The sequence below is a fragment of the Aegilops tauschii genome, chromosome 2, assembly GCF_002575655.3.
Source record: "Aegilops tauschii subsp. strangulata cultivar AL8/78 chromosome 2, Aet v6.0, whole genome shotgun sequence".
Taxonomy (NCBI): Eukaryota; Viridiplantae; Streptophyta; class Magnoliopsida; order Poales; family Poaceae; genus Aegilops; species Aegilops tauschii.
Window position 1 is genome coordinate 468,824,972 of NC_053036.3, and position 20,594 is coordinate 468,845,565.

Consider the following 20,594-nt stretch of genomic DNA (forward strand, 5'->3'; position numbering starts at 1 on the left):
CAGATGGCAAAGAGCCTGTAGCCTTTGCCATCAGCTGGCCGATGGCAAAGCCTGAGGAACGGGGTTAGTCACGTTAGGAGGCTAACGGCGTGCTTTGCCATCCGCCGGCAGATGGCAAAGGCTTCAGGCTCTTTTCCATCCGCCAGCTGATGGCAAAGGCTGCAGGCTCTTTGCCATCCGCCAGCTGATGGCAAAGGCTGCAGGCTCTTGGCCATATGCTGGCGGATGGCAAAGAGAACAAATAGGCCAGACGAGCGCTTCGCAGGTTGCTGCCACGTGGCCTCTTTGCCATCTGCCAGCCGATGGCAAAGCTCTTTGCCATCTTCCAGCAGATGGCAAAGTGCCTATATTGCCTCATTTAATTTTGTTTTTTCTTATATCAATTCATTTTCACAGAAAATCAAACATAGATATATATATATATATATATATATGACCAATATAGCATATTCAACACATATTACCAATAGGCATGAACGCAAATATATCCAACACATATCCAACACATGTTACCAATAGTAGCAAGTTTCATCCATACATATACATAGTTTTATCAATATTACACAGTTTCATCGTAGGTAGCAAGTTTCACAAAGTCAAAACAAAAACTAAAGACAAGCACTCCATCAACCCAAGCTTCCGTGATCTGAAGCAAATCTACAAAATGGGAAAGAAGAAAGTTAGAAGAAGAAGATTATTATGATGCAACTAAAATGTGAAGATTATTATGATGCAACTTATATCTGTAAAATAGGTCATTTTGGAGCTAAGTATGGTTATTATGTCATTTTTGAGCTAGCTAAGCATACTAAGTCATTTTGGTGTAAAAAATGCTAAGTAAGGTCATTTTGGAACTAATAAGTTTATTATGTCATTTTGGAGCTAGCTAAGCATATGAAGTCATTTCGAAAATAAAATATGTCATTTCGTAAGCATATTATGTCATTCTAGAGCTAGCTAAGCATATTAAGTCATTTGGAGGAAAAATGCTAAGTATAGGTCATTTTAGAGCTATCCTAGGTTAAATAGGTCAATTTTGAGCTAGCTAAGCATATTAAGTCATTTTAGAGGAAAAAATGCTAAGTATAGGTCATTTTAAAGCTATCCTAGGTTAAATAGGTCATTTTGGAGCTAATTAAGCAAAGCATTAGGCAAAACTTACCGTCAACCCGTAGGTGAAGGATCGGGGTTCTTGCTCGCGGTAGTGGCAGACGGAGGAGGATCGGGGTTCTTGCTCGCGCCAATGGCAGACGTCGATGCTTGTCGGGAGTTATGCTGCACCAAATTAAAGATCATTTGCAATGTCTCATTAGCATGATGCAACTCAAATGTGAAGACTAATAAGTAATGTCCATTCAAATGAAACTCACCGTGTCCGCCGGAGCAATGACTGGCATCGGCGGAGGGGTCTGACTGTTCTTCTCGCACATGGACTGCACATTTAGTTTTGACGAGTCAGTCATATTAGTTACTAATGATAGGAACATTGCGTGCATGATTTAGCTAATATGCAGAAGAAACTTACCGCGAAGAGCTCGTATATGGCCCGGTTAGCCAAGTCGTTCCGGTTCCTCTCCTCCAGCAAAAGCCTAGCCGCCCTCTCCTCAATCTCCCTCTCCCTCTCCGCCGCCTGCCTCCTTTCGTCCGCCAGAAGCTCCTGGGTCTTTGCTCTCTCTTCCTCAATTGCAGCCTGCAACACCACTCCTCTTTAGCATTGTAATCATCGACGGCGGCGGACGAAGGCGAGCAGGGCGGGGATGGCTTCACAGCTTTACGAAATAAAAGACATACATGCACGTTTTACTAAACATATTCATTTGTTTTTTTTCATAGTACAGACGCAGACGCTCGACATATGCATACACTCACTCATATGAAGTTATGAACAGACACACGCACACCCTATCTCTATGAGCACCTCCGATAGACTGAGCCGGGACATCATTTTGAGATTGACGGAAACGTCACAGGCGCCTTCATAGTCTCGTAGTCAGTGGGAACGTCTTCTCCCACTGTTCGCACATTGTCTGAATGCCTATAATTAATCCAGAAAAATGCAACCCCAGTGACAAGTCTAGGCCTTGAACTCTAGTGGGTTATTTCCACCAAAGAGAAACTAACCATCTAAGCTACACTCAGTAACTTGTTCATTTGCTAGAGTGCAACTTATTATGGAATATGATATCACCAAAGAAAAAAAAGAATAATATATCTTGTGGAGCAGACAAGGAGGTTCAGATGTCGGAAATTCAATTCGGCTCTTGGAAGCATATGTGCTACTGCGCAACAAAAAATGTTTTTGCAAATGTCACTCAAATGCTAGATACAAAATTTTAGGGGAAAATTTTAAGCATTTTGACCCGTGCAAAAAAAACAAGCTGAACGCCAAATGTTACATTTAAAGGCAAAGGTACATTGTTCTCCTGTAATTTACATAGCACAATTTGACCAAAGAAATGTAAATACATAGGCTTGTCCAAATATGTGAAGCATAGTAAGTCATTACCAAAAACCGCCAGAAAAAGAGCACTCTCTCAACTATATCATTTGTGATGTGAACCTAAAGCACATGCTCTGCTCAGTAAGAGATTCATTAATTAAAATAGGGAGGAGGAAGCAGAGCACACCACACAAGCTTGCATATATACATAAAGGAATTAGGGGAAGCTCACCATGGAGTGTTGGCATTAGCCATGTTCATTGTCGCTTCACAGGTGCGGTCACAGGTGCGTCCCTTCCTAAGCCGCTTTGGACGCCTCTCCAGGCTACTGCACCATGCATTGCGCTCACCACTACCGCACCAATAAAAGAGACTTTAACCACCAGCCCTTGGCAAGCGAGCCTTCATTGGCGCCACCCTATGGCGCCACCTGAGAGGTGATTGGGGCGGTGCCAGGTTGGTACACGTGCCTTTCATATTCTTGTTTACAATTTGTGTGGGGTTGCTGCATAGAAGCACTGGCTCTTCAATGTATTATAGCAAAGTGTGATTATCTATTACAAGCAGGGGACATCTATTCAGAGCACAACTACAAACAACTGATAGCATAAATTCTATAACAGATAATTGATCATGTTGGACAAGTGGAAAAGCTCAATCAGCATGGAGGTGGGCATTGTCATGCGTCGGCGAGGAGCCTTGGGAGATCAGCTCGGCGCCCTCGTGCCATGGCTGCACCGTCGGAGATGTGGTGTTCGCATGGAGAAGACCAAGATGCCACCTCTGGTTTCCAGCGCGAGCGTCACCAGTAGACATGGAATTACCTTTAACCCAAGACTTCCTTTGTCAGATGTAATAGTGCAAAACAATTAACCTTTCAGTGTAAGAGGACATAACCCATATTTAACCATTTGATTTTCTCCTATAAGTGAACAAAAGGATGTATGTCAGTGTACTTGAAAATAGATCAATTTGGTAACAAGACACCATGAATTTGTAGTACTGCCCAACACTGAGAACACCCTAATATTTAAAATAATTTTGGATGGCGGGTGGACGAGACAAACTTTGTTGGCCTATGAGTGAAAACAAATAGTGTTTGCCTTATTAATGTTTTAAGTAAAAGAATAATTAACAGAGGCATGAATCTTGAGAAGATTACCGAGGCTAAATTGAGCGGCACACCATCGAGATGCACGACGGGACGACAAGCTCGGCTCCTGGCGATGGGCGGCATGTGGCCATGTGCGTCCATGCCTAAAATGACCAGCATCCCGACAATGGCAAAAACATGGCCGAACTTCTAATCTGCGCACTTGAGCTGATAACCCATATTTAACCATTTGATTTTCTCCTATAAGTGAACAAAAGGATGTATGTCAGTGTACTTGGAAATAGATCAATTTGGTAACAAGACACCAAATTTGTAGTACTGCCCGACACTGATACCACCCTAATATTTAAAATAATTTTGGATGGTGGGTGGACGAAGACAAACTTTGTTGGCCTATGAGTGAAAACATATATTGTTTGTCTGATTAATGTTTTTAATAAAAGAATAATTAACCGAGGCATGAATCTTGAGAAGATTACCTAGGCTAAATTGAGAGGCACACCATCGAGATGCATGACGGGACAACAAGCTCGGTGCCCGGCGATGGGCGGTAGGTGGCCATGTGTGTCCACGCCTAAAATGACCAGCATCCTGACAATGGCAAAAACATGGTTGAACTTCCAATCTGCGCACTTGAGCTGATAAATCTCTGGAGTAGAAGATAAAGTAGATAAAGTGAAGACTGCATATACCAACTATGTGCAAAATCTTGACCAAGAATGATAACAAAGACTCCAATTCCAACAAGCATTACCTGATGCAGAAGAACAAACGTTGAAATGCAGTTAAATTTTGAACAAAAAAAAATAGAAGTTCAACAAAACTATTGACGAATTGCAGCGATGTATAATTACTTGTTATAATGTGGTGGTATCACGGAAGAAATGCATTGAAACATTAAGTTCTGCTAGGCATAGTTCAGAGTTTTTTTGTTGGAAGATAACAATGCACACATAAATCAATCTTACTGAATTTGTTACATGCCCACACCCGAAATATTATGACTATAAGCATTTTTTATCTATTAAAAGAAAAGATCATTAGGCAACAGTACAAGCCACCCAAAAAAGGATGAAGGAACCTTTTTATATGTCTGACAAATGTTCCGGTAATTAGAGATAGCTTAGTCAATACACGATTGGTCACTTATGATCTGCACATCTTATCCTGCTTGACTACCACACTATCTTGCATCTTGGACCCAGTGTCACTTTCACATTCAGGAAGTTGATCCGGTTGCAGTGTTAGAGAGCACATTTGCATCTTATCCTCATCTTATTCTCAGCTTTCTGAATATATAAGCAGCAGAGCATGAACATGTATAGGGAGAGGTGGTCGGGCCGCAAAGAGGGCATCACCTTCGCAAAATCGGAAGAGGTGGTCGGGGAGGCAGAGAATCGACACAGCCGCCGGGTTCTTCGGCGGAAGACGGCGAGCAGGACGGGGATGACTTGTTGGGGACGGAGGAGCCGGTCGGTGATGGCGGCAGACGAGGGCGGGGATGTGTGGTCGGGGACGGAGGAGATGGTCCGCGACGGCGGCGGACGGAGGCGAGCAGGGCGGGGATGGCTTCACAGCATGGACGAGCGGCAGCTGCCGGCGCTGAAGGTGCGGTCCGCCATGGCTGCTGCGTGCGGCGGCTAGGGTTGGGGGAAGGGGAAAGAGCCTCGAGGGTTGGGGGAGGGGGCGGCGCCGCGGTCTGGAACAGTGGAGGGGCGGGCCGGTGGCGGTGCTGGTCGGCGTCGGGAACGCGGGGCTGGGGCGCGGTGGTGGCTGGGAGAGGTGGGGAGAGAGAGAGGGGTGGGGCCGGGCTGGGAGAGAGGGGAGGAGATTTTTTTGTGAAAAAAAGAGGGGAGGAGATAGTCCCACTTCTTTGCCATCAGCCAACGGATGGCAAAGGCCCACATCTTTGCCATCAGCTAACAGATGGCAAAGCCCCACCTCTTTGCCATCAGCCAGCTGATGGCAAAGAACCTTTGCCGTCGGCTGGCAGATGGCAAAGAGGTGGGGCTAGTGGGCCGTTACAGCTCCATCATCCACTGGGCCCCACCCACTTCTTTGCCATCTGCCAGCAGACGGAAAAGATTCTTTGCCATCTGCTGGCAGACGGCAAAGAGGTGGGTTGATTGGCCGTTACAGCACTGGACCCCACCCACCTCTTTGCCGTCTGCCAGCGGACGGCAAAAATTCTTTGCCATCGGCTGGCAGATGGCAAAGAACTGGCTAATGGCAACCAGGTTCTTTGCCATCTGTCAGTTCTTTGCCGTCTGTTTTTTGTAAGCAGATGGCAAAGACGTTCTTTGCCATCCGCTGGCAGACGACAAAGAAATGGCTGATGGCAAATTCTCTGTTTCCAGTAGTGATATGACTATTTACAGAATACATGCCTACATTGTATCGATGAACTGGAGCTAGTGCCGTATCTCCCTAGGTTATAACTGTCACATGATGAATATCATCCAACAAGTCATTGATCCAATGCCTACGAATTTATTTATATTGATCTTGCTGCGTTACTATTGCTATCATCATTGTTTTCACCGTGGTTTTTGCCCTGATTTGATTTGGGTTTTGAATCATTTCAAATGGACTTGTCACTTGGGCATATCCTTGGCTTTCACCCAAGTGACCTATCTACCTTATTCCTCCCACAAATTCCCAAAATAATCCAATGAATATTTTTCCTAATAGAAAATATTCATTTCTCTCTCTGAAATCACTTCGGAATCTTGTGCTCCAAAGCAACCTCAATTTTTCTTGCTCAGAAAAATCTGAGATAATTCCTAAATATTCTTAGAAACCTGGCACACCTTCCCATGTAAAAATATTGCCTCACGTTTTGCAATATTTTTGCTGTAGAAAATCTTTTCACTTCTGGACCAGAAATGCACTTTGTACAGCAAGTACATTTTTCCTTAAGCTTTTAGCCCTGATCTTTCTTGAGCTTAGGCACCCTCCTAAGAAACCCTAAACCCCAGGAGATCAGCCCTAATGGCCTTCTAGAAGGTGGTCAAACTTGGCGACCAAGTTTCTGTACAAAAACTTGTCAGCTAGGTGGAGTCCCTTCTGGTTGACCTGGGCATGAGCCATCAACTCCCCTAGACTAAACACTGCACGGTCGAGCGCGTAGACAAGGTTTGGCCGCTCCTGGGCGTCGTTTTGACCATGCCAGCCTGGTGACCGCGCGTGGACACAGTGCCTGGCATGCGTCTCGACTTGCTCTGGCTGGCGCCTTGCGCTCTGTTTCGCGCGTGCTCGATGCAGCGCTCGCCTCCAACTGCCACCCCGCGCCTCCAGCCTCGACACATCACACTTGATCGCTCCCTGGTGCTCGCCGACGTCGGAGCCGGCGCAGCAAGCACGGGCGCATCGCGGCCAAAACACCACAGTGCGCGCGTGCGCTTGTCCTCATCCCCAACCGCCTCCTGTGCACGTCCGCGAGCGTGGGCAAGCTCCTAAGTCGACGCAGCACCTTGCCCCTCCCGTTGGAGCCTCTCACCGACGTTCGCCGCGTGTCCAGAACGCTCCGGTGGCGACACGTTCCCCCCCTCCGCTCCGGCTATATATAGCGCTCCCCTCCTCCATTGCTAGCCACGCACCACTCCACACCACCCCCACAAACACGTAGACAAGCGAAAGCCCGGTCAGGCAGGACTCTGGCCATCGCCCTGACCAGAGGACTCCGGCGATCCCCGCAGTCCAGCCGCCGTGCTCCGGTGCCTCTCGAGCTCAAGCAGCTGCTTGGGGGGGGGGCATTGGGGGTCTGCTGGTGCTGCCTGGACCCCGTGGAGCCCTCGGAGCCGCCTCTAGTCGCCGTCTTCTTCCTCTCCGGCGAAACCTTCCGCCACCGTAGCTTGCGAGCTCGACTGCAACCAGCTCCGGCCACCTCTCGCCAAGCCATGGGTACGGGCAGGTGCGCCATGAGCCCCGCTTCAATCCTATCCCTCTAGCCTAGCCCCAAACCCCCTCGTCGCCGGCGTGAGCTCTGGCGAAGCCCCGCCTCCCTCTGATTTCACGCTCTCTCTCTCCTGACGCGCAGGACCCACCTGTCGGTCTCACCACTCGCGTCCAAAGCGGTACGAGTGGAGGCGTATTTCTGTTTTATGCCTTCGACGTCACCCCCAGGAATTTATGTTTAATTCAAATTTAGTAAGAAATTTGACCAAACTTTGACCAGCAACCACAAGTCCAAATGAATTGTTTCTTTTTGCATTGTCTTTGTTACAGAAAGCTCTAGCAGCACACCAGAAGGTGGATTTTTCCTTGCTGTCTAGAATTTCTGGTGATTTTCAGAATGTGTTTTGACATTTATTTTTGTGGTTTTAAATTATTTTCAGAAGGAGAAGCTTGTCTGGAAGCAAACCAAGAGGGGTGTGATCCACCTCTACACTAAGGCAAGCCACACCAGCATTTGGATGGTGTTATTTCAATATCTATGATTTTCTACTTGAATATGAGTTATTATTTGCCTTTAAAATTTGATAAATAACTTTGGTTAATTTCTAGTTACTTCACCATGCTTGATATGCTTGATTTAGTTTCTGATTGAATGCATGAACTTGCTTGGCTAAGTAGAGTAATATTTTGCACTATGAATATTGCTATGGAAATTAATGGTAGTAATTTTACTTAGTGGTATTTCCATTTAAATAAAGAACTAATAAAAATGTTGCTTGCTAATAAAAATGAGTTATAACCAGAAAGTTTTGACCTTTAGTGTTGCAAGGTAATTATGTAGTTATGCTTGATCCATGAACATGAGTTGTTTGCTTTGCATGACGAGTAGTTGCATGAAAATTATTTTTCATATCATGTTTTTGATAAATAGGTTTTATCCAAGTTAAACCTGAGTAAGTTCAACTTGAATATGATGTTGATCACATCATGGTGTCACTGAATCAGATTTTAATTCAGTGCGACCACATTTACGTAATGGGAAGGTCTTGATTCGGTCCTTTGTTGTGGCTCTCACTGGTGCCTCCCGCGAGGGAAGGTTATGGGCATGCATACCCTGGCCCGGTAGGGCAGACATAACCTTGTGTGCTCGTATTTGTTTTTATGGTACCTTGTCCCCATTTGGGACCGTTTTGCCACGACGGTGGCCGTTGGTGTCTTTGGTAGACACGGGGCCACCCAAGACCTAGCCCTGAGAGGGAGATGGTCGGAGTGGCCAGGGAGAGTGCATGACAAGGGAAGGGTTTCGTCGGAATATTTTGGTCCACCCGAATGGGAGTGCGAGGCCAGGTATTCCGTAGTGTGGGTAAAGTGCGCTACCTCTGCAGAGTGTATTTATTCTATCGATAGCCGCGCCCTCGGTTATGGGCAAGACTCGGGAGTAAGTCACACCATGGATCAACTTTTATAATTAATCTTGCAAACTAATAGATCGTTGTGATGCATTTGTTTTGTGGTGAACCTTGAACACTCGAGGTGCTCATGGGTTTTTGGTTCAGATATGACCCCGGTGTGGTCACCATTTTGTTACGAGGTAACCGTCTGGTAAGCGAGTCCGCGTGACTCGGTGCACTGTTTGGCTGCATTGCATCTGTAGTATTTCTTGCATTAATTTAACTTGATTAATTATCATGATATTGTCTGTCATCGTGCTTATGTTTGTTGTGAGCTTGCAAGTACATTCAATGTACTGACCTGGCGTGTTATGCCAGCTTTCAGGCAAGTCGATTTGTACCGGAGCGCATCTCGTATCTAGGCCATGTCCACGTCGGTGTTCCTGTTCTATGGAGTTCCACTTCGTCGTTCTTCCGCTGCCGCGTAGTTTCGTGTGATCGAGGCCCCAGGCATGTTCATTAAATAGTGTACATACTGTCCAGCAGCGCCATGTGTGGTGCTTGGCCTCGCACCTCGATGTAATATCAGACCTTTGTATCCCGCTAGTATCAATAAAGCGGTTATTTCTATACCTTGTTGTTGTGTATTGCCAGAAGACTCGATCTCTGGGCTGGCAATGCAGGGTAAACCGATTGCTCTGAGCCGGTGTGCCACAACGCTTAGTATCAGAGCCGCGCTGATTGTAGGACACGCTAGACCGGTAGTGCACTAGTAAAACGGTAGATAGCTTCGTTTGAGTGCCGGTAGTCGTAGAAATTGGTTGTTGCATTGCATGAATGTTTAATTGTTGTTATTACTAACCGAATGGTGTTTGAGTATAGATGGCACCAGTAACGATCTTGTACCATCCTGAGCCAGCTCCGTGCACATCGCCGCACCTGCTTCAGAACGTGTGGCGACGAATCTATCTAGAGGGTGCTGATCCAGAGTATCGGGCATATCGCGAGCATCTGGCTGGTGCATTGTATGAGTATTATGCTGAGGTTCGCATGCACACCCACCCTGGTCTTTTCTACTACCCATCTCTGCACGAGAATGGGCGTATCCGCTTTCCTTTGATTAATCCGGTGTGCGATCGTCCCACTAGCCACCATGCACGCTACATCACCACTAGTTATCTCCTTAAATACGAGTTAGCTCGGGAGCTCTCACGCGCTCGCGTCGCTCTCGCTGCTGCTCGTGTAAGGAACCCTCTTCCAGCTGTCATCTACACTTCTGCTCCTCCCACCTCCGTTCCCCCGATGACCTCGTAGGGTACCATTAACCCTATGACGGTGAACCCGCGCAGTGCTCCTACTGCATGGTCTTCTCTTATCGCTACTCCTGCCGCTCCTATGCTTAGATCCCATCCCCCGCCTGCCCCTGAGGGAGAGCCCTCAAGGCAGCGCCAGCGCACCTCTCTTCCCTCGGAGGTCTCTACTATCAGTTCAGGATCTAGGTCCGGCACAGGAGACGAGCCTGCAACAGCACCATCCGAGCAGTAGACCGTTAGAGTATCGTGGTTGTCATGAGCATGATGTATGGCTGTAATCGCACTTGTCATGATGCGTAGTTTCATGTACGAGGGTAGTAGACCCATTGCGATGTTTTCTTTCACGTTGGGACTATGTATAATTATGTTGAACTCTTTTATTCGACTTGGTTTTCATTCGCTGTTTTCTTCCGGGATTTGTCATTGGTTTTCCCCCATTTTGGAATTTTCTCATCATGTTTGCTATGTATTGGGAAAACGAAAAATAGGATGCCGCGTGGAGGCAGCAGCAGTCAAGCTGGTGAGGATGTCCCTGTCCGTTGTTCCGCAAGACAGGCAGGACATTCCCCTGAGCCATACCAGCCACCTCCGGCTCCACCGCCACAACCGCCTTCCACCGAGCAAATCCTGCGAATGTTTGAAGAAAGAAGGAGCAACGATCTGCTGGAAATACTGAAAAGTGTACAAGTTATGGTTGGACAGAATGGAAACCAGAATGGCCATCATTCCAAGCTGTCAGATTTTTAGCGAACCAAGCCTCCCAGTTTCAGCCATGCTACTGATCCTTTGGACGCCGACGACTGGCTAAGGACTATTGAGAGAAAACTGGAAATTTCTCGCACAGACGAAGGAGACAAGGTTCCCTTCGCCACGCATTATCTCGAAGGAGCTGCCGCTATATGGTGGGATAATGCCAAAGCAATATGGCCTGCAGACGAGGAAATTACTTGGACAAATTTCAAGGATCATTTCCGCAAGTATCATATTCCCACCAGAGCCATGAAGATCAAGCAACGCGAATTTCTCGCTCTCACTCAAGGCAGCATGACCGTCGCCGAGTACCTGAATAAATTCAACCATCTGGCCGCTATTCTCTCCACGATGTAGCCACCGAAGAGCGGAAGATCGATCGATTCCTTGGAGGCCTAAATCAGCATCTCAGGTGCACTCTCAGCATGTTTGATTTCCCAGACTTCCTGACTCTGGTGAACAAGGCCCTCATCACCGAAAGGGAACACAAGCTCCTGCATGACAACAAGCCAGCTGCTAATGACCACAAGCGCAAATTCGAGCCAAAGAAGGATATGCAACCGGTGCAAAAGGCTCGTACTTGGCAGCAGACTCAGGTGGAGTACAAACCCAATTGGCAGCAGAATGTCAACAAGACTACTACACCAATCAAGAATGTCGTGACCAGCCCGGTGCGCGACGATTGTCAGTGCAACAATTCGTGCTTCAGCTATGGTCAAACTAGACACTACGCCCGACAGTGTCCCAAGAACACCAAGCACGTAGCTCCATATCAGCCGCAAGTCAACTACATGGAGCCGTATTCCGCCCCTGATATAATCCAAGGGCAAGTTCATCACATCTCCGCAAACGAAGCCCAAGAGGACCCGGAAGTCGTCATTGGTATGTTTCCTGTTAACGACATACCCGCCGTAATTTTATTTGACTCTGGGGCTTCCCACTATTTTATTTCGCGGGGTTTTGCTTCCCAAACCAATTTTCCTTGCTCGATTTTGGGAAAACACATGCTGGTACAATCCCCGGGATCCATACTCAGAAGCAATCTCGTCTGCCGAAATTTGGAGATTGATATCAAGGGCGTCAAGTTTCCAACATCATTGATAATCATCGATTCCAACAAATTGGATGTCATTCTGGGCATGAATTGGTTAACCCAATACCAAGTCTGCATCAGCTATGCGACCAGAGAAGCTACCCTTGAAAATATGGAAGGTCGCACCACAAGTTTTTATGCCCGCAAGCGCATCCCCATGAAGGATATGGTTTTCGCAGCTGTGGCAGAAGAGGTGGAATTAATCCCAGTGGTCAGCGAGTATCCGGATGTATTTCCTGAGGAATTACCCGACATGCCACCAGACCGAGAATTGGAGTTTGCTAAGACCTGGTGCATGGAACCACCCCGATACATAAGAAATATTATCGGATGCCCTCCTCAGAATTGGTGGAATTGAAGAAACAACTGGATGAGATGCTGCAAAAAGGATACATTTGTCCAAGCTCTTCACCATGGGGATCACCAGCAATCCTCGTGGACAAAAAGGATGGCAGCCTACAAATGTGCGTAGACTACCGACAGCTGAATGACGTCACCATTAAAAACAAGTATCCACTTCCGAGGATTGATGATCTGTTTGATCAACTCAGTGGGGCCAAAGTATTCTCAAAGATTGATTTGAGGATGGGATATCATCAACTCAAGATAAAGAAGGAAGATATTCCTAAGACCGCGTTCACCACCCGGTACGGTCTTTATGAATACACCGTTATGTCCTTCGGCCTCACCAACGCTCCTGCATTCTTTATGCATATGATGAACAAGGTGTTTATGGATTTCTTGGACAAATTCGTGGTGGTGTTCATTGAAGACATCCTCATTTACACCAAGAGCAAGGACGAGCATAAGGAGCATCTTCGGGCAGTTCTCCAAAGGCTTCGTGATCATCAACTGTATGCCAAATTCAGCAAATGTGAGTTTTGGCTCCAGCAAGTGGGATTCCTCGGACATATCCTCTCGGCAGAAGGAATCTCGGTGGACCCAAGCAAGGTCAAAGATGTACTTGATTGGTCCGCACCCACCACCGTCTCAGAAATCCAGAGTTTCCTTGGACTGGTCGGATATTATCGCCGTTTTATCGAAGGATTTTCCAAGATCGCAAAGCCAATGACTGAGCTCCTCAAGAAGGACAAGAAGTTCGTATGGACTGAGGACTGCGAACGGAGCTTCAATGAGTTAAAGACCAGGCTGAAATTGGCACCCGTATTAACTCTTCCAGACATCTACCGCAGTTTCGACGTTTACTGCGACGCCTCCAGAAAAGGATTAGGGTGTGTACTCATGCAAGATGGCAAAGTGGTGGCCTATGCATCTCGCCAACTGCGGCAACATGAAGGAAACTATCCTACTCATGATCTAGAATTGGCCGCAGTGGTGCACGCTTTGAAAATCTGGAGACATTATCTGATTGGAAAGAAGTGCCAGATATTCACCGACCATAAAAGTCACAAGTACATATTCACTCAGCCCGACTTGAACCTTTGACAACGAAGATGGCTCGAGTTGGTTAAGGACTACGACCTCGGAATAAATTATCACCCGGGCAAAGCTAATGTGGTGGCTGACGCCCTCAGCCGCAAACCAGCCAATCTCAATGCTCTAATGGATTCCTTACCTCCGGAGCTTTATGAAGAAATCATGCAGCTAAACTTAGTGATCACCGACGCCCGTCTTACCAATATATTGGAAGTTGCCCTACTCTCGAAGAAGAAATCCGCAGTGCTCAGGCGAAGGATAAGGTGTTACAAATATATGCTCAGAAGGTGCACCAAGGGCGTGCACCGGAGTTCTCTACGGATCAGCAAGGTTCGTTACGGTTTCGCGGAAGGCTTTGCGTACCCGACCAAGAGAGTCTGGAGAAGAAAATATTGGCAGGAGCGCATGAAGCACAATATTCAATTCATCCCGGTGGTACCAAAATGTATGAGGACCTTCGCCACATATTTTGGTGGGATGGAATGAAGAAAGATATCGCATACTTTGTGGCCTGTTGCGACATATGGAATAAGGTGAAGGCGGAACATCAAAAACCCAACGGACTCCTCCAGCCTCTGTCGGTATCCCAATGGAAATGGGACGATATTTGCATAGATTTCATCACCGGATTACCAAGGTCTCATCAAGGAAACGACGCGATATGGGTCATAGTGGACACCCTAACCAAGGTGGCACACTTCCTGCCTATTCAGACTACATACCATGCAAATCAACTCGCAGAACTGTATGTATCAAGAATCGCCAGTCTACATGGAGTACCCAAGACTATCACCTCCGACAGGGGATCTCTCTTCACCTCCGCATTTTGGTCCCGACTACATCAAGCCTTGGGGACCGCCCTGAAGTACAGCATAGCTTATCATCCTCAGACAGATGGACAAATTGAGCGAGTAAATCAAATACTCGAAGATATGCTCTGGGCATGTACATTGGCCCAAGGAACCAAGTGGGAGGATTGTCTACCTTACGCCGAGTTTTCCTACAACAAAAGTTTCCAGGCCAGCTTGAAGATGTCACCCTATGAAGCCCTGTATGGCCAGGAATGCCGCACCCCATTGAATTGGTCTCAAACCAGAGACAGCCGTATTTTCGGGACTGATTTAATGCTTGAAGAAGAGAAGCAAGTCAAGGAAATCCGGGACAGACTGCAACTGGCCAAATCCCGACAGAAGAGCTACTATGATGCCAAACATCGTCAGATCAGCTTCGAACCCGGAGAGCACGTATATCTGCGAGTCACCCCTATGAAAGGAGTCAAGAGGTTTCAGACCCGAGGAAAATTGGCACCCCAATATATCGGTCCATTCCCCATCATGGACAGAGTCGGAACAGTTGCATACCAATTGGAATTGCCACCAGAATTGTCAGAAGTACACAACGTGTTTCACATCTCATAGCTAAGGAGATATATCTCGCCCCGGAGAAAAGCACTGATATGGCAGAAATAGAATTGGCTAAGGATTTGACTTATGAGGAAAAGCCAATCAGAATATTGGATCAGATAGAAAGGGTCACTCGCAGCAAAGAGATAAGATTTTACAAGGTTCAGCGGGAGCATCACACTGAAGAAGAAGCAACCTGGGAAAGAGATGACTTTTAAGGACTGCATACCCAGAATGGTTTTCCCAAGCAACCGAATCTCGGGGACGAGATTCATCCTAAGTGGGGGAGGTTTGTGACAGCCTGGATTTTGCCTTCTCTCTTTTGCCGAACTTGCCTTCTCTCTTTTTTCGGACTTGGTTTTCACCGTGGTTTTTGCCCTGATTTGATTTGGGTTTTGAATCATTTCAAATGGACTTGTCACTTGGGCATATCCTTGGCTTTCACCCAAGTGACCTACCTACCTTATTCCTCCCACAAATTCCCAAAATAATCCAATGAATATTTTTCCTAATAGAAAAATATTCATTTCTCTCTCTGAAACTCACTTCGGAATCTTGTGCTCCAAAGAAACCTCAATTTTTCTTGCTCAGAAAAATCTGAGATAATTCCTAAATATTCTTAGAACCCTGGCACACCTTCCCATGTAAAAATATTGCCTCACTTTTTTGCAATATTTTTGCTGTAGAAAATCTTTTCACTTCTGGACCAGAAATGCACTTTGTACAGGAAGTACATTTTTCCTTAAGCTTTTAGCCCTGATCTTTCTTGAGCTTCGGAACCCTCCTAAGAAACCCTAAACCCCAGGAGATCAGCCCTAATGGCCTTCTAGAAGGTGCTCAAACTTAGCGACCAAGTTTCTGTACAGAAACTTGTCAGCTAGGTGGAGTCACTTCTGGTCGACTTAGGCATGAGCCATCAACTCCCCTAGACTAAACACTGCACAGTCGAGCGCGTAGACAAGGTTTGGCCGCTCCTGGGCGTCATTTTGACCATGCCAGCCTGGTGACCGCGCATGGACACGGTGCCTGTCATGCGTCTCGACGCGCTCTGGCTGGCGCCTTGCGCTCTGTTTCGCGCATGCTCGATCCAGCGCTCGCGTCCAACTGCCACCCCGCGCCACCAGCCTCGACACATCACACTTGACCGCTCCCGGGCGCTCGCCGATGCCGGAGCTGCCGCAGCAAGCACGGGCGCGTCGCGGCCAAAACGCCACACTGCGCGCGTGCGCTTGTCCTCATCCCCAACCGCCTCCTGTGCGCGTCCGCGAGCGTGGCCAAGCTCCTAAGTCGACGCAGCACCTTGCCCTCTCCCGTTGGAGCCTCTCGCCGACGTTCGCCGCGTGTCCAGAATGCTCCGGCGGCGACACGTTCCCCCCGCTCCGGCTATATATAGCGCTCCCCTCCTCCATTGCTAGCCACGCACCACTCCACACCATCCCCACGAACACGTAGACGAGCAGAAGCCCGATCGGGTAGGCCTCTGGCCGTCGCCCCGACCAGAGGACTCCGGCGATCCCCGCAGTCCAGCCGCCGCGCTCCGGTGCCTCTCGAGCTCAAGCAGCTGCTTGGGCGGGGCGTTGGGGGTCTCCTGGTGCTACCTGGACCCCGTGGAGCCCTCGGAGCCGCCTCTAGTCGCCGTCTTCTTCCTCTCCGGTGAAACCCGTCCGCCACCGAAGCTTGCGAGCTCGACTGCGACCAGCTCCGGCCACCTCTCGCCAAGCCACGGGTATGGGCAGGTGTGCCACGAGCCCTGCTTCAATCCTATCCCTCTAGCCTAGCCCCAAACCCCCTCGTCGCCGGCGTGAGCTCTGGCGAAGCCCCGCCTCCCTCTTATTTTGCTCTCTCTCTCTCCAAACGCGTGGGACCCACCTATCGGTCTCACCACTCGCGCCTGAAGCGGTACGAGTGGAGGCGTATTTCTGTTTTACGCCTTCGACGTCACCCCCCCAGGAATTTCTGTTTAATTCAAATTTATTCAAAAATTTGACCAAACTTTGACCAGCCATCATTTATAAACAACAAGTCCAAATGAATTGATTCTTTTTTGCATTGTCTTTGTTACAGAAAGCTCTAGCAGCACACCAGAAGGTGGATTTTTCCTTGCTGTCTAGAATTTCTGGTGATTTTCATAATGTGTTTTGACATTTATTTTTGTGGTTTTAAATTATTTTCAGAAGGAGAAGCTTGTCTTGAAGCAAGCCAAGAGGGGTGTGATCCACCTCTACACTAAGGCAAGCCACACCAGCATTTGGATGGTGTTATTTCAATATCTATGATTTTCTACTTGAATATGAGTTATTATTTGCCTTTAAAATTTGATAAATAACTTTGGTTAATTTCTAGTTACTTCACCATGCTTGATATGATTGATTTAGTTTCTGGTTGAATGCATGAACTTGCTTGGCGAAGTAGAGTAATATTTTGCACTATGAATATTGCTATGGAAATTAATGGTAGTAATTTTACTAAGTGATATTTCCATTTAAATAAGGAACTAATAAAAATGTTGCTTGCTGATAAAAATGAGTTATAACCAGAAAGTTTTGATCTTTAGTGTTGCAAGGTAATTATGTAGTTATGTTTGATCCATGAACATGAGTTGTTTGCTTTGCATGACGAGTAGTTGCATGAAAATTATTTTTCATGTCATGTTTTTGATAAATAGTTTTTATCCACGTTAAACCTGGTTAAGTTCAACTTGAATATGATGTTGATCACATCATCGTGCCACTGAATCAGATTTTAATTCAGTGCGACCACATTTACCTAATGGGAAGGTCTTGATTCGGTCATTTGTTGTGGCTCTCACCGGTGCCGCCCGCGAGGGAAGGTTATGGGCGTGCATACCCTGGCCCGGTAGGTAGACATAACCTTGTGTGCTCGTATTTGTCTTTATGGTACCTTGTCCCTGTTTGGGACCGTTTTGCCACGACGGTGGCCGTTGGTGTCTTTGGTAGACACGGGGCCACCCAAGACCTAGCCCTGAGAGGGAGATGGTAGGAGTGGCCGGGGAGAGTGCATGACAAGGGAAGGGTTTCGTCGGAATATTTTGGTCCACCCGAATGGGAGTGCGAGGCCAGGTATTCCTTAGTGTGGGTAAAGTGCGCTACCTCTACAGAGTGTACTTAATCTATCGATAGCCGCACCCTCGGTTATGGGCAAGACTCGGGAGTAAGTCACACCATGGATCAACTTTTATAATTAATCTTGCAAACTAATAGATCGTTGTGATGCATTGTTTCGTGGTGAACCTTGAACACTCGAGGTGCTCATGGGTTTTTGGTTCAGATGTGACCCCGGTGTGGTCACCGTTTGGTTACGTGGTAACCGTCTGGTAAGCGAGTCCGCGTGACTCGGTGCACTGTTTGGCTGCATTGCATCTGTAGTATTTCTTGCATTAATTTAATTTGATTAATTATCATGATATTGTCTGTCATCGTGCTTATGTTTGTTGTGAGCTTGCATGTACATTCAATGTACTGACCTAGCGTGTTATGCCAGCTTTCAGGCAAGTCGATTCATACCGGAGCGCATCTCGTGTCTAGGCCGTGTCCACGTCGGTGTCCCTGTTCTATGGAGTTCCACTCCGTAGCTCTTCCGCTGCCGCGTAGTTTCGTGTGATCGAGGCCCCTTGTTGTTGTGTATTTCCAGAAGACATGATCTCTGGGCTGGCAATGCAGGGTAATCCAGTTGCTCTGAGCCGGGGTGCCACAACATAAGGGGCATGTGTTGTCCTCCTGAGGCGATCTCCAGTGCCTCATGACCAGCAAATCTCTGGTGTTGAGCCTGTCATTGAGCATTAACCACACAAACTCTTTGATCTTCATTGTTGACCTACTTTCCCAAATCCATTTAGCCGGCGCATCAGTAGGGAGATGAGCATGCATCACTGTATAGTAGCTCTTAGCAGAAAATTTCCCTTTGCCAGGTGTCCAAGACCAAGAATCATTGATACTCTCATCTGCATTTAGCTCTAGAAGGCCAACCTGAACAGTGATCATCTCCTCCATTGCTTCTCACGACAAGGGTAGATGGAAAAGTTCAGACATATCTAGAGAATTAATAACATCTCTCACAGATACCTTATCATCAATGGCAAAAGAGAAAAGCCTGGGAAACCTCTCCTTGAGAGGAACAGATGATCCTAAGAAAATCGAAGCATCAAACCAGAAAAGAGCATAATCTCCCAAATTTATAGTAACCATAGAATGCAGCTTGAAAGCTTCATTGATTTTGATGATATCCCTCCACCAATAAGAACCACATATCATTGTTCCATGGGGTACAACTCCATCATAATAGGTATTCCAAATGAGGGAGACCCAAGGAATGGCTGCTTTGTTATAGAACTCATATAGGTGCTTGGTAATGAGAGCTCTGTTCTGGATGTTAAGATTAACAATTCCCATGCCTCCATTGTCTTTAGGCCTGCAAACTAGAGGCCATGCAGCTAATGATTGTCTGGCAATGTCAGAATTGCCTCTCCATAGGCACTGCCTCATAATTCTTTCAATTTGCTTGATAATACCAGCTGGCAGGCATAAACTGCAGAGAAAATATATGGGCAAGGAAGACAAAACTGATTGTAGCAATTGCAATCTAGCTCCTTGATTCAGAAGGCATGAACTAGCAGACAACCTTCTTTCAACTCTGTCCACCATTGGGATTAAGTCCTGAATCCTTGGCTTGGTGGTGCCAACAGGAAGCCCAAGATAGGTAAAAGGGATAGTTCCAACCTGACAACCAAATACAGTAGCCAATCTTGCAGTTTCTGCCTCATCCACATTTATAGGCAATATACATGACTTATGGAAATTAACTTTGAGTCCAGTCGAGGCATGAAAATCTTGCAGCATTTCCTTGATAGCCAAAAGCTGGGAGTCCATGGCAGGCACAATGAGGAGTGTATCATCAGCATATTGACTTATAGGAAAATCCTTATCATGAGTTTTAATAGGCAATGTAATATCTCCATTTCTCGGCATATTATTGACCAACGTTTGCAGTAGGTTAGCTGCAAGAACAAACAAAAGGGGTGAGAGTGGGTCACCCTGCCTTACTCCCCTTTTACAAATAAATTGTTTTCCAGGCACTCCATTCAGAATGACAGAAGAAGTGCCAGAGGATAAAAGCTCTCTAATCCAGCCAATCCATTTGCTATCAAAACCTTTGTGATACAGAAGCTTAAGAACGAGGTCATGTTCCACTGTATCAAAAGCCTTGGCAAAATCCAACTTAAGAATCAAAACGGGCTTCTTGGACTTATGGCACTCGTGTATGTACTCAAGTGTCCAAGCAATGCAATCCTGAATAGACCTGGACTTCAGGAACCCATATTAGTTTTTATGAATGCACTTTAAAATAACCTTCTGTAATCTATTTGCCAAAAGTTATGTCAGAAACTTCAAGCAAGTATTCGTCAAAGAGATGGGTCTGAAGTCATTGGGGCCCTCAGGTGACAGCTTCTTTGGAATTAAGGTAATCAAAGACCCATTGATGCTGCTAATTGTTATCTTTCCATCATAAAAATCCTAGAAGAGCTGCAAGAAATCCTGCTTGATAATATTCCAGCATCGTTTGACAAACAAGCCAGTGAAACCATCAAGGCCAGGGGCCCTATCATTGGGCAAATATTTAAGAACTTCATTTATCTCATCCTCAGAGAAAGGAGCAGATAAATTATCAAGCCCATCCACAGAATCAATCAAAGATGCTAGGTCAAACTTCATATCAATCCCCTCAGTAACACCCATTCT

The 20,594-nt window shown here is 46.7% G+C and overlaps 1 protein-coding gene and 1 long non-coding RNA gene across 2 annotated transcripts; both read right to left on the bottom strand.

Annotated features, from left to right (window-relative positions):
* Window positions 1-487: 487 nt before the first annotated feature.
* LOC109738553 (uncharacterized) lies at window positions 488-2,937 on the bottom strand. The gene is made up of 5 exons (XM_045233169.2): window positions 2,673-2,937; window positions 1,526-1,690; window positions 1,371-1,433; window positions 1,163-1,275; window positions 488-657 (listed from the first exon to the last, which is right to left on the bottom strand). Exons 1-4 carry the CDS (start codon window positions 2,673-2,675, stop codon window positions 1,165-1,167), a joined length of 342 nt encoding a protein of 113 aa, XP_045089104.2. The 5' UTR covers window positions 2,676-2,937; the 3' UTR covers window positions 488-657; window positions 1,163-1,164.
* Window positions 2,938-2,942: 5 nt separating this feature from the next.
* On the bottom strand, window positions 2,943-5,192 carry LOC141041730 (uncharacterized). The gene is made up of 5 exons (XR_012203089.1): window positions 4,913-5,192; window positions 4,247-4,308; window positions 4,034-4,145; window positions 3,603-3,794; window positions 2,943-3,264 (listed from the first exon to the last, which is right to left on the bottom strand). It is a non-coding gene; the product is annotated as an uncharacterized lncRNA (long non-coding RNA).
* Window positions 5,193-20,594: the final 15,402 nt, after the last annotated feature.

What these genes read in the sequence shown, in the direction of transcription:
- LOC109738553 (XM_045233169.2), bottom strand. An exon ending in CCATATACGAGCTCTTCGCG is followed by an intron (nt 1,434 to 1,525) that starts GTAAGTTTCTTC and finishes CTAAATGTGCAG; the next exon opens with TCCATGTGCGAGAAGAACAG. An exon ending in TCATTGCTCCGGCGGACACG is followed by an intron (nt 1,276 to 1,370) that starts GTGAGTTTCATT and finishes AATTTGGTGCAG; the next exon opens with CATAACTCCCGACAAGCATC.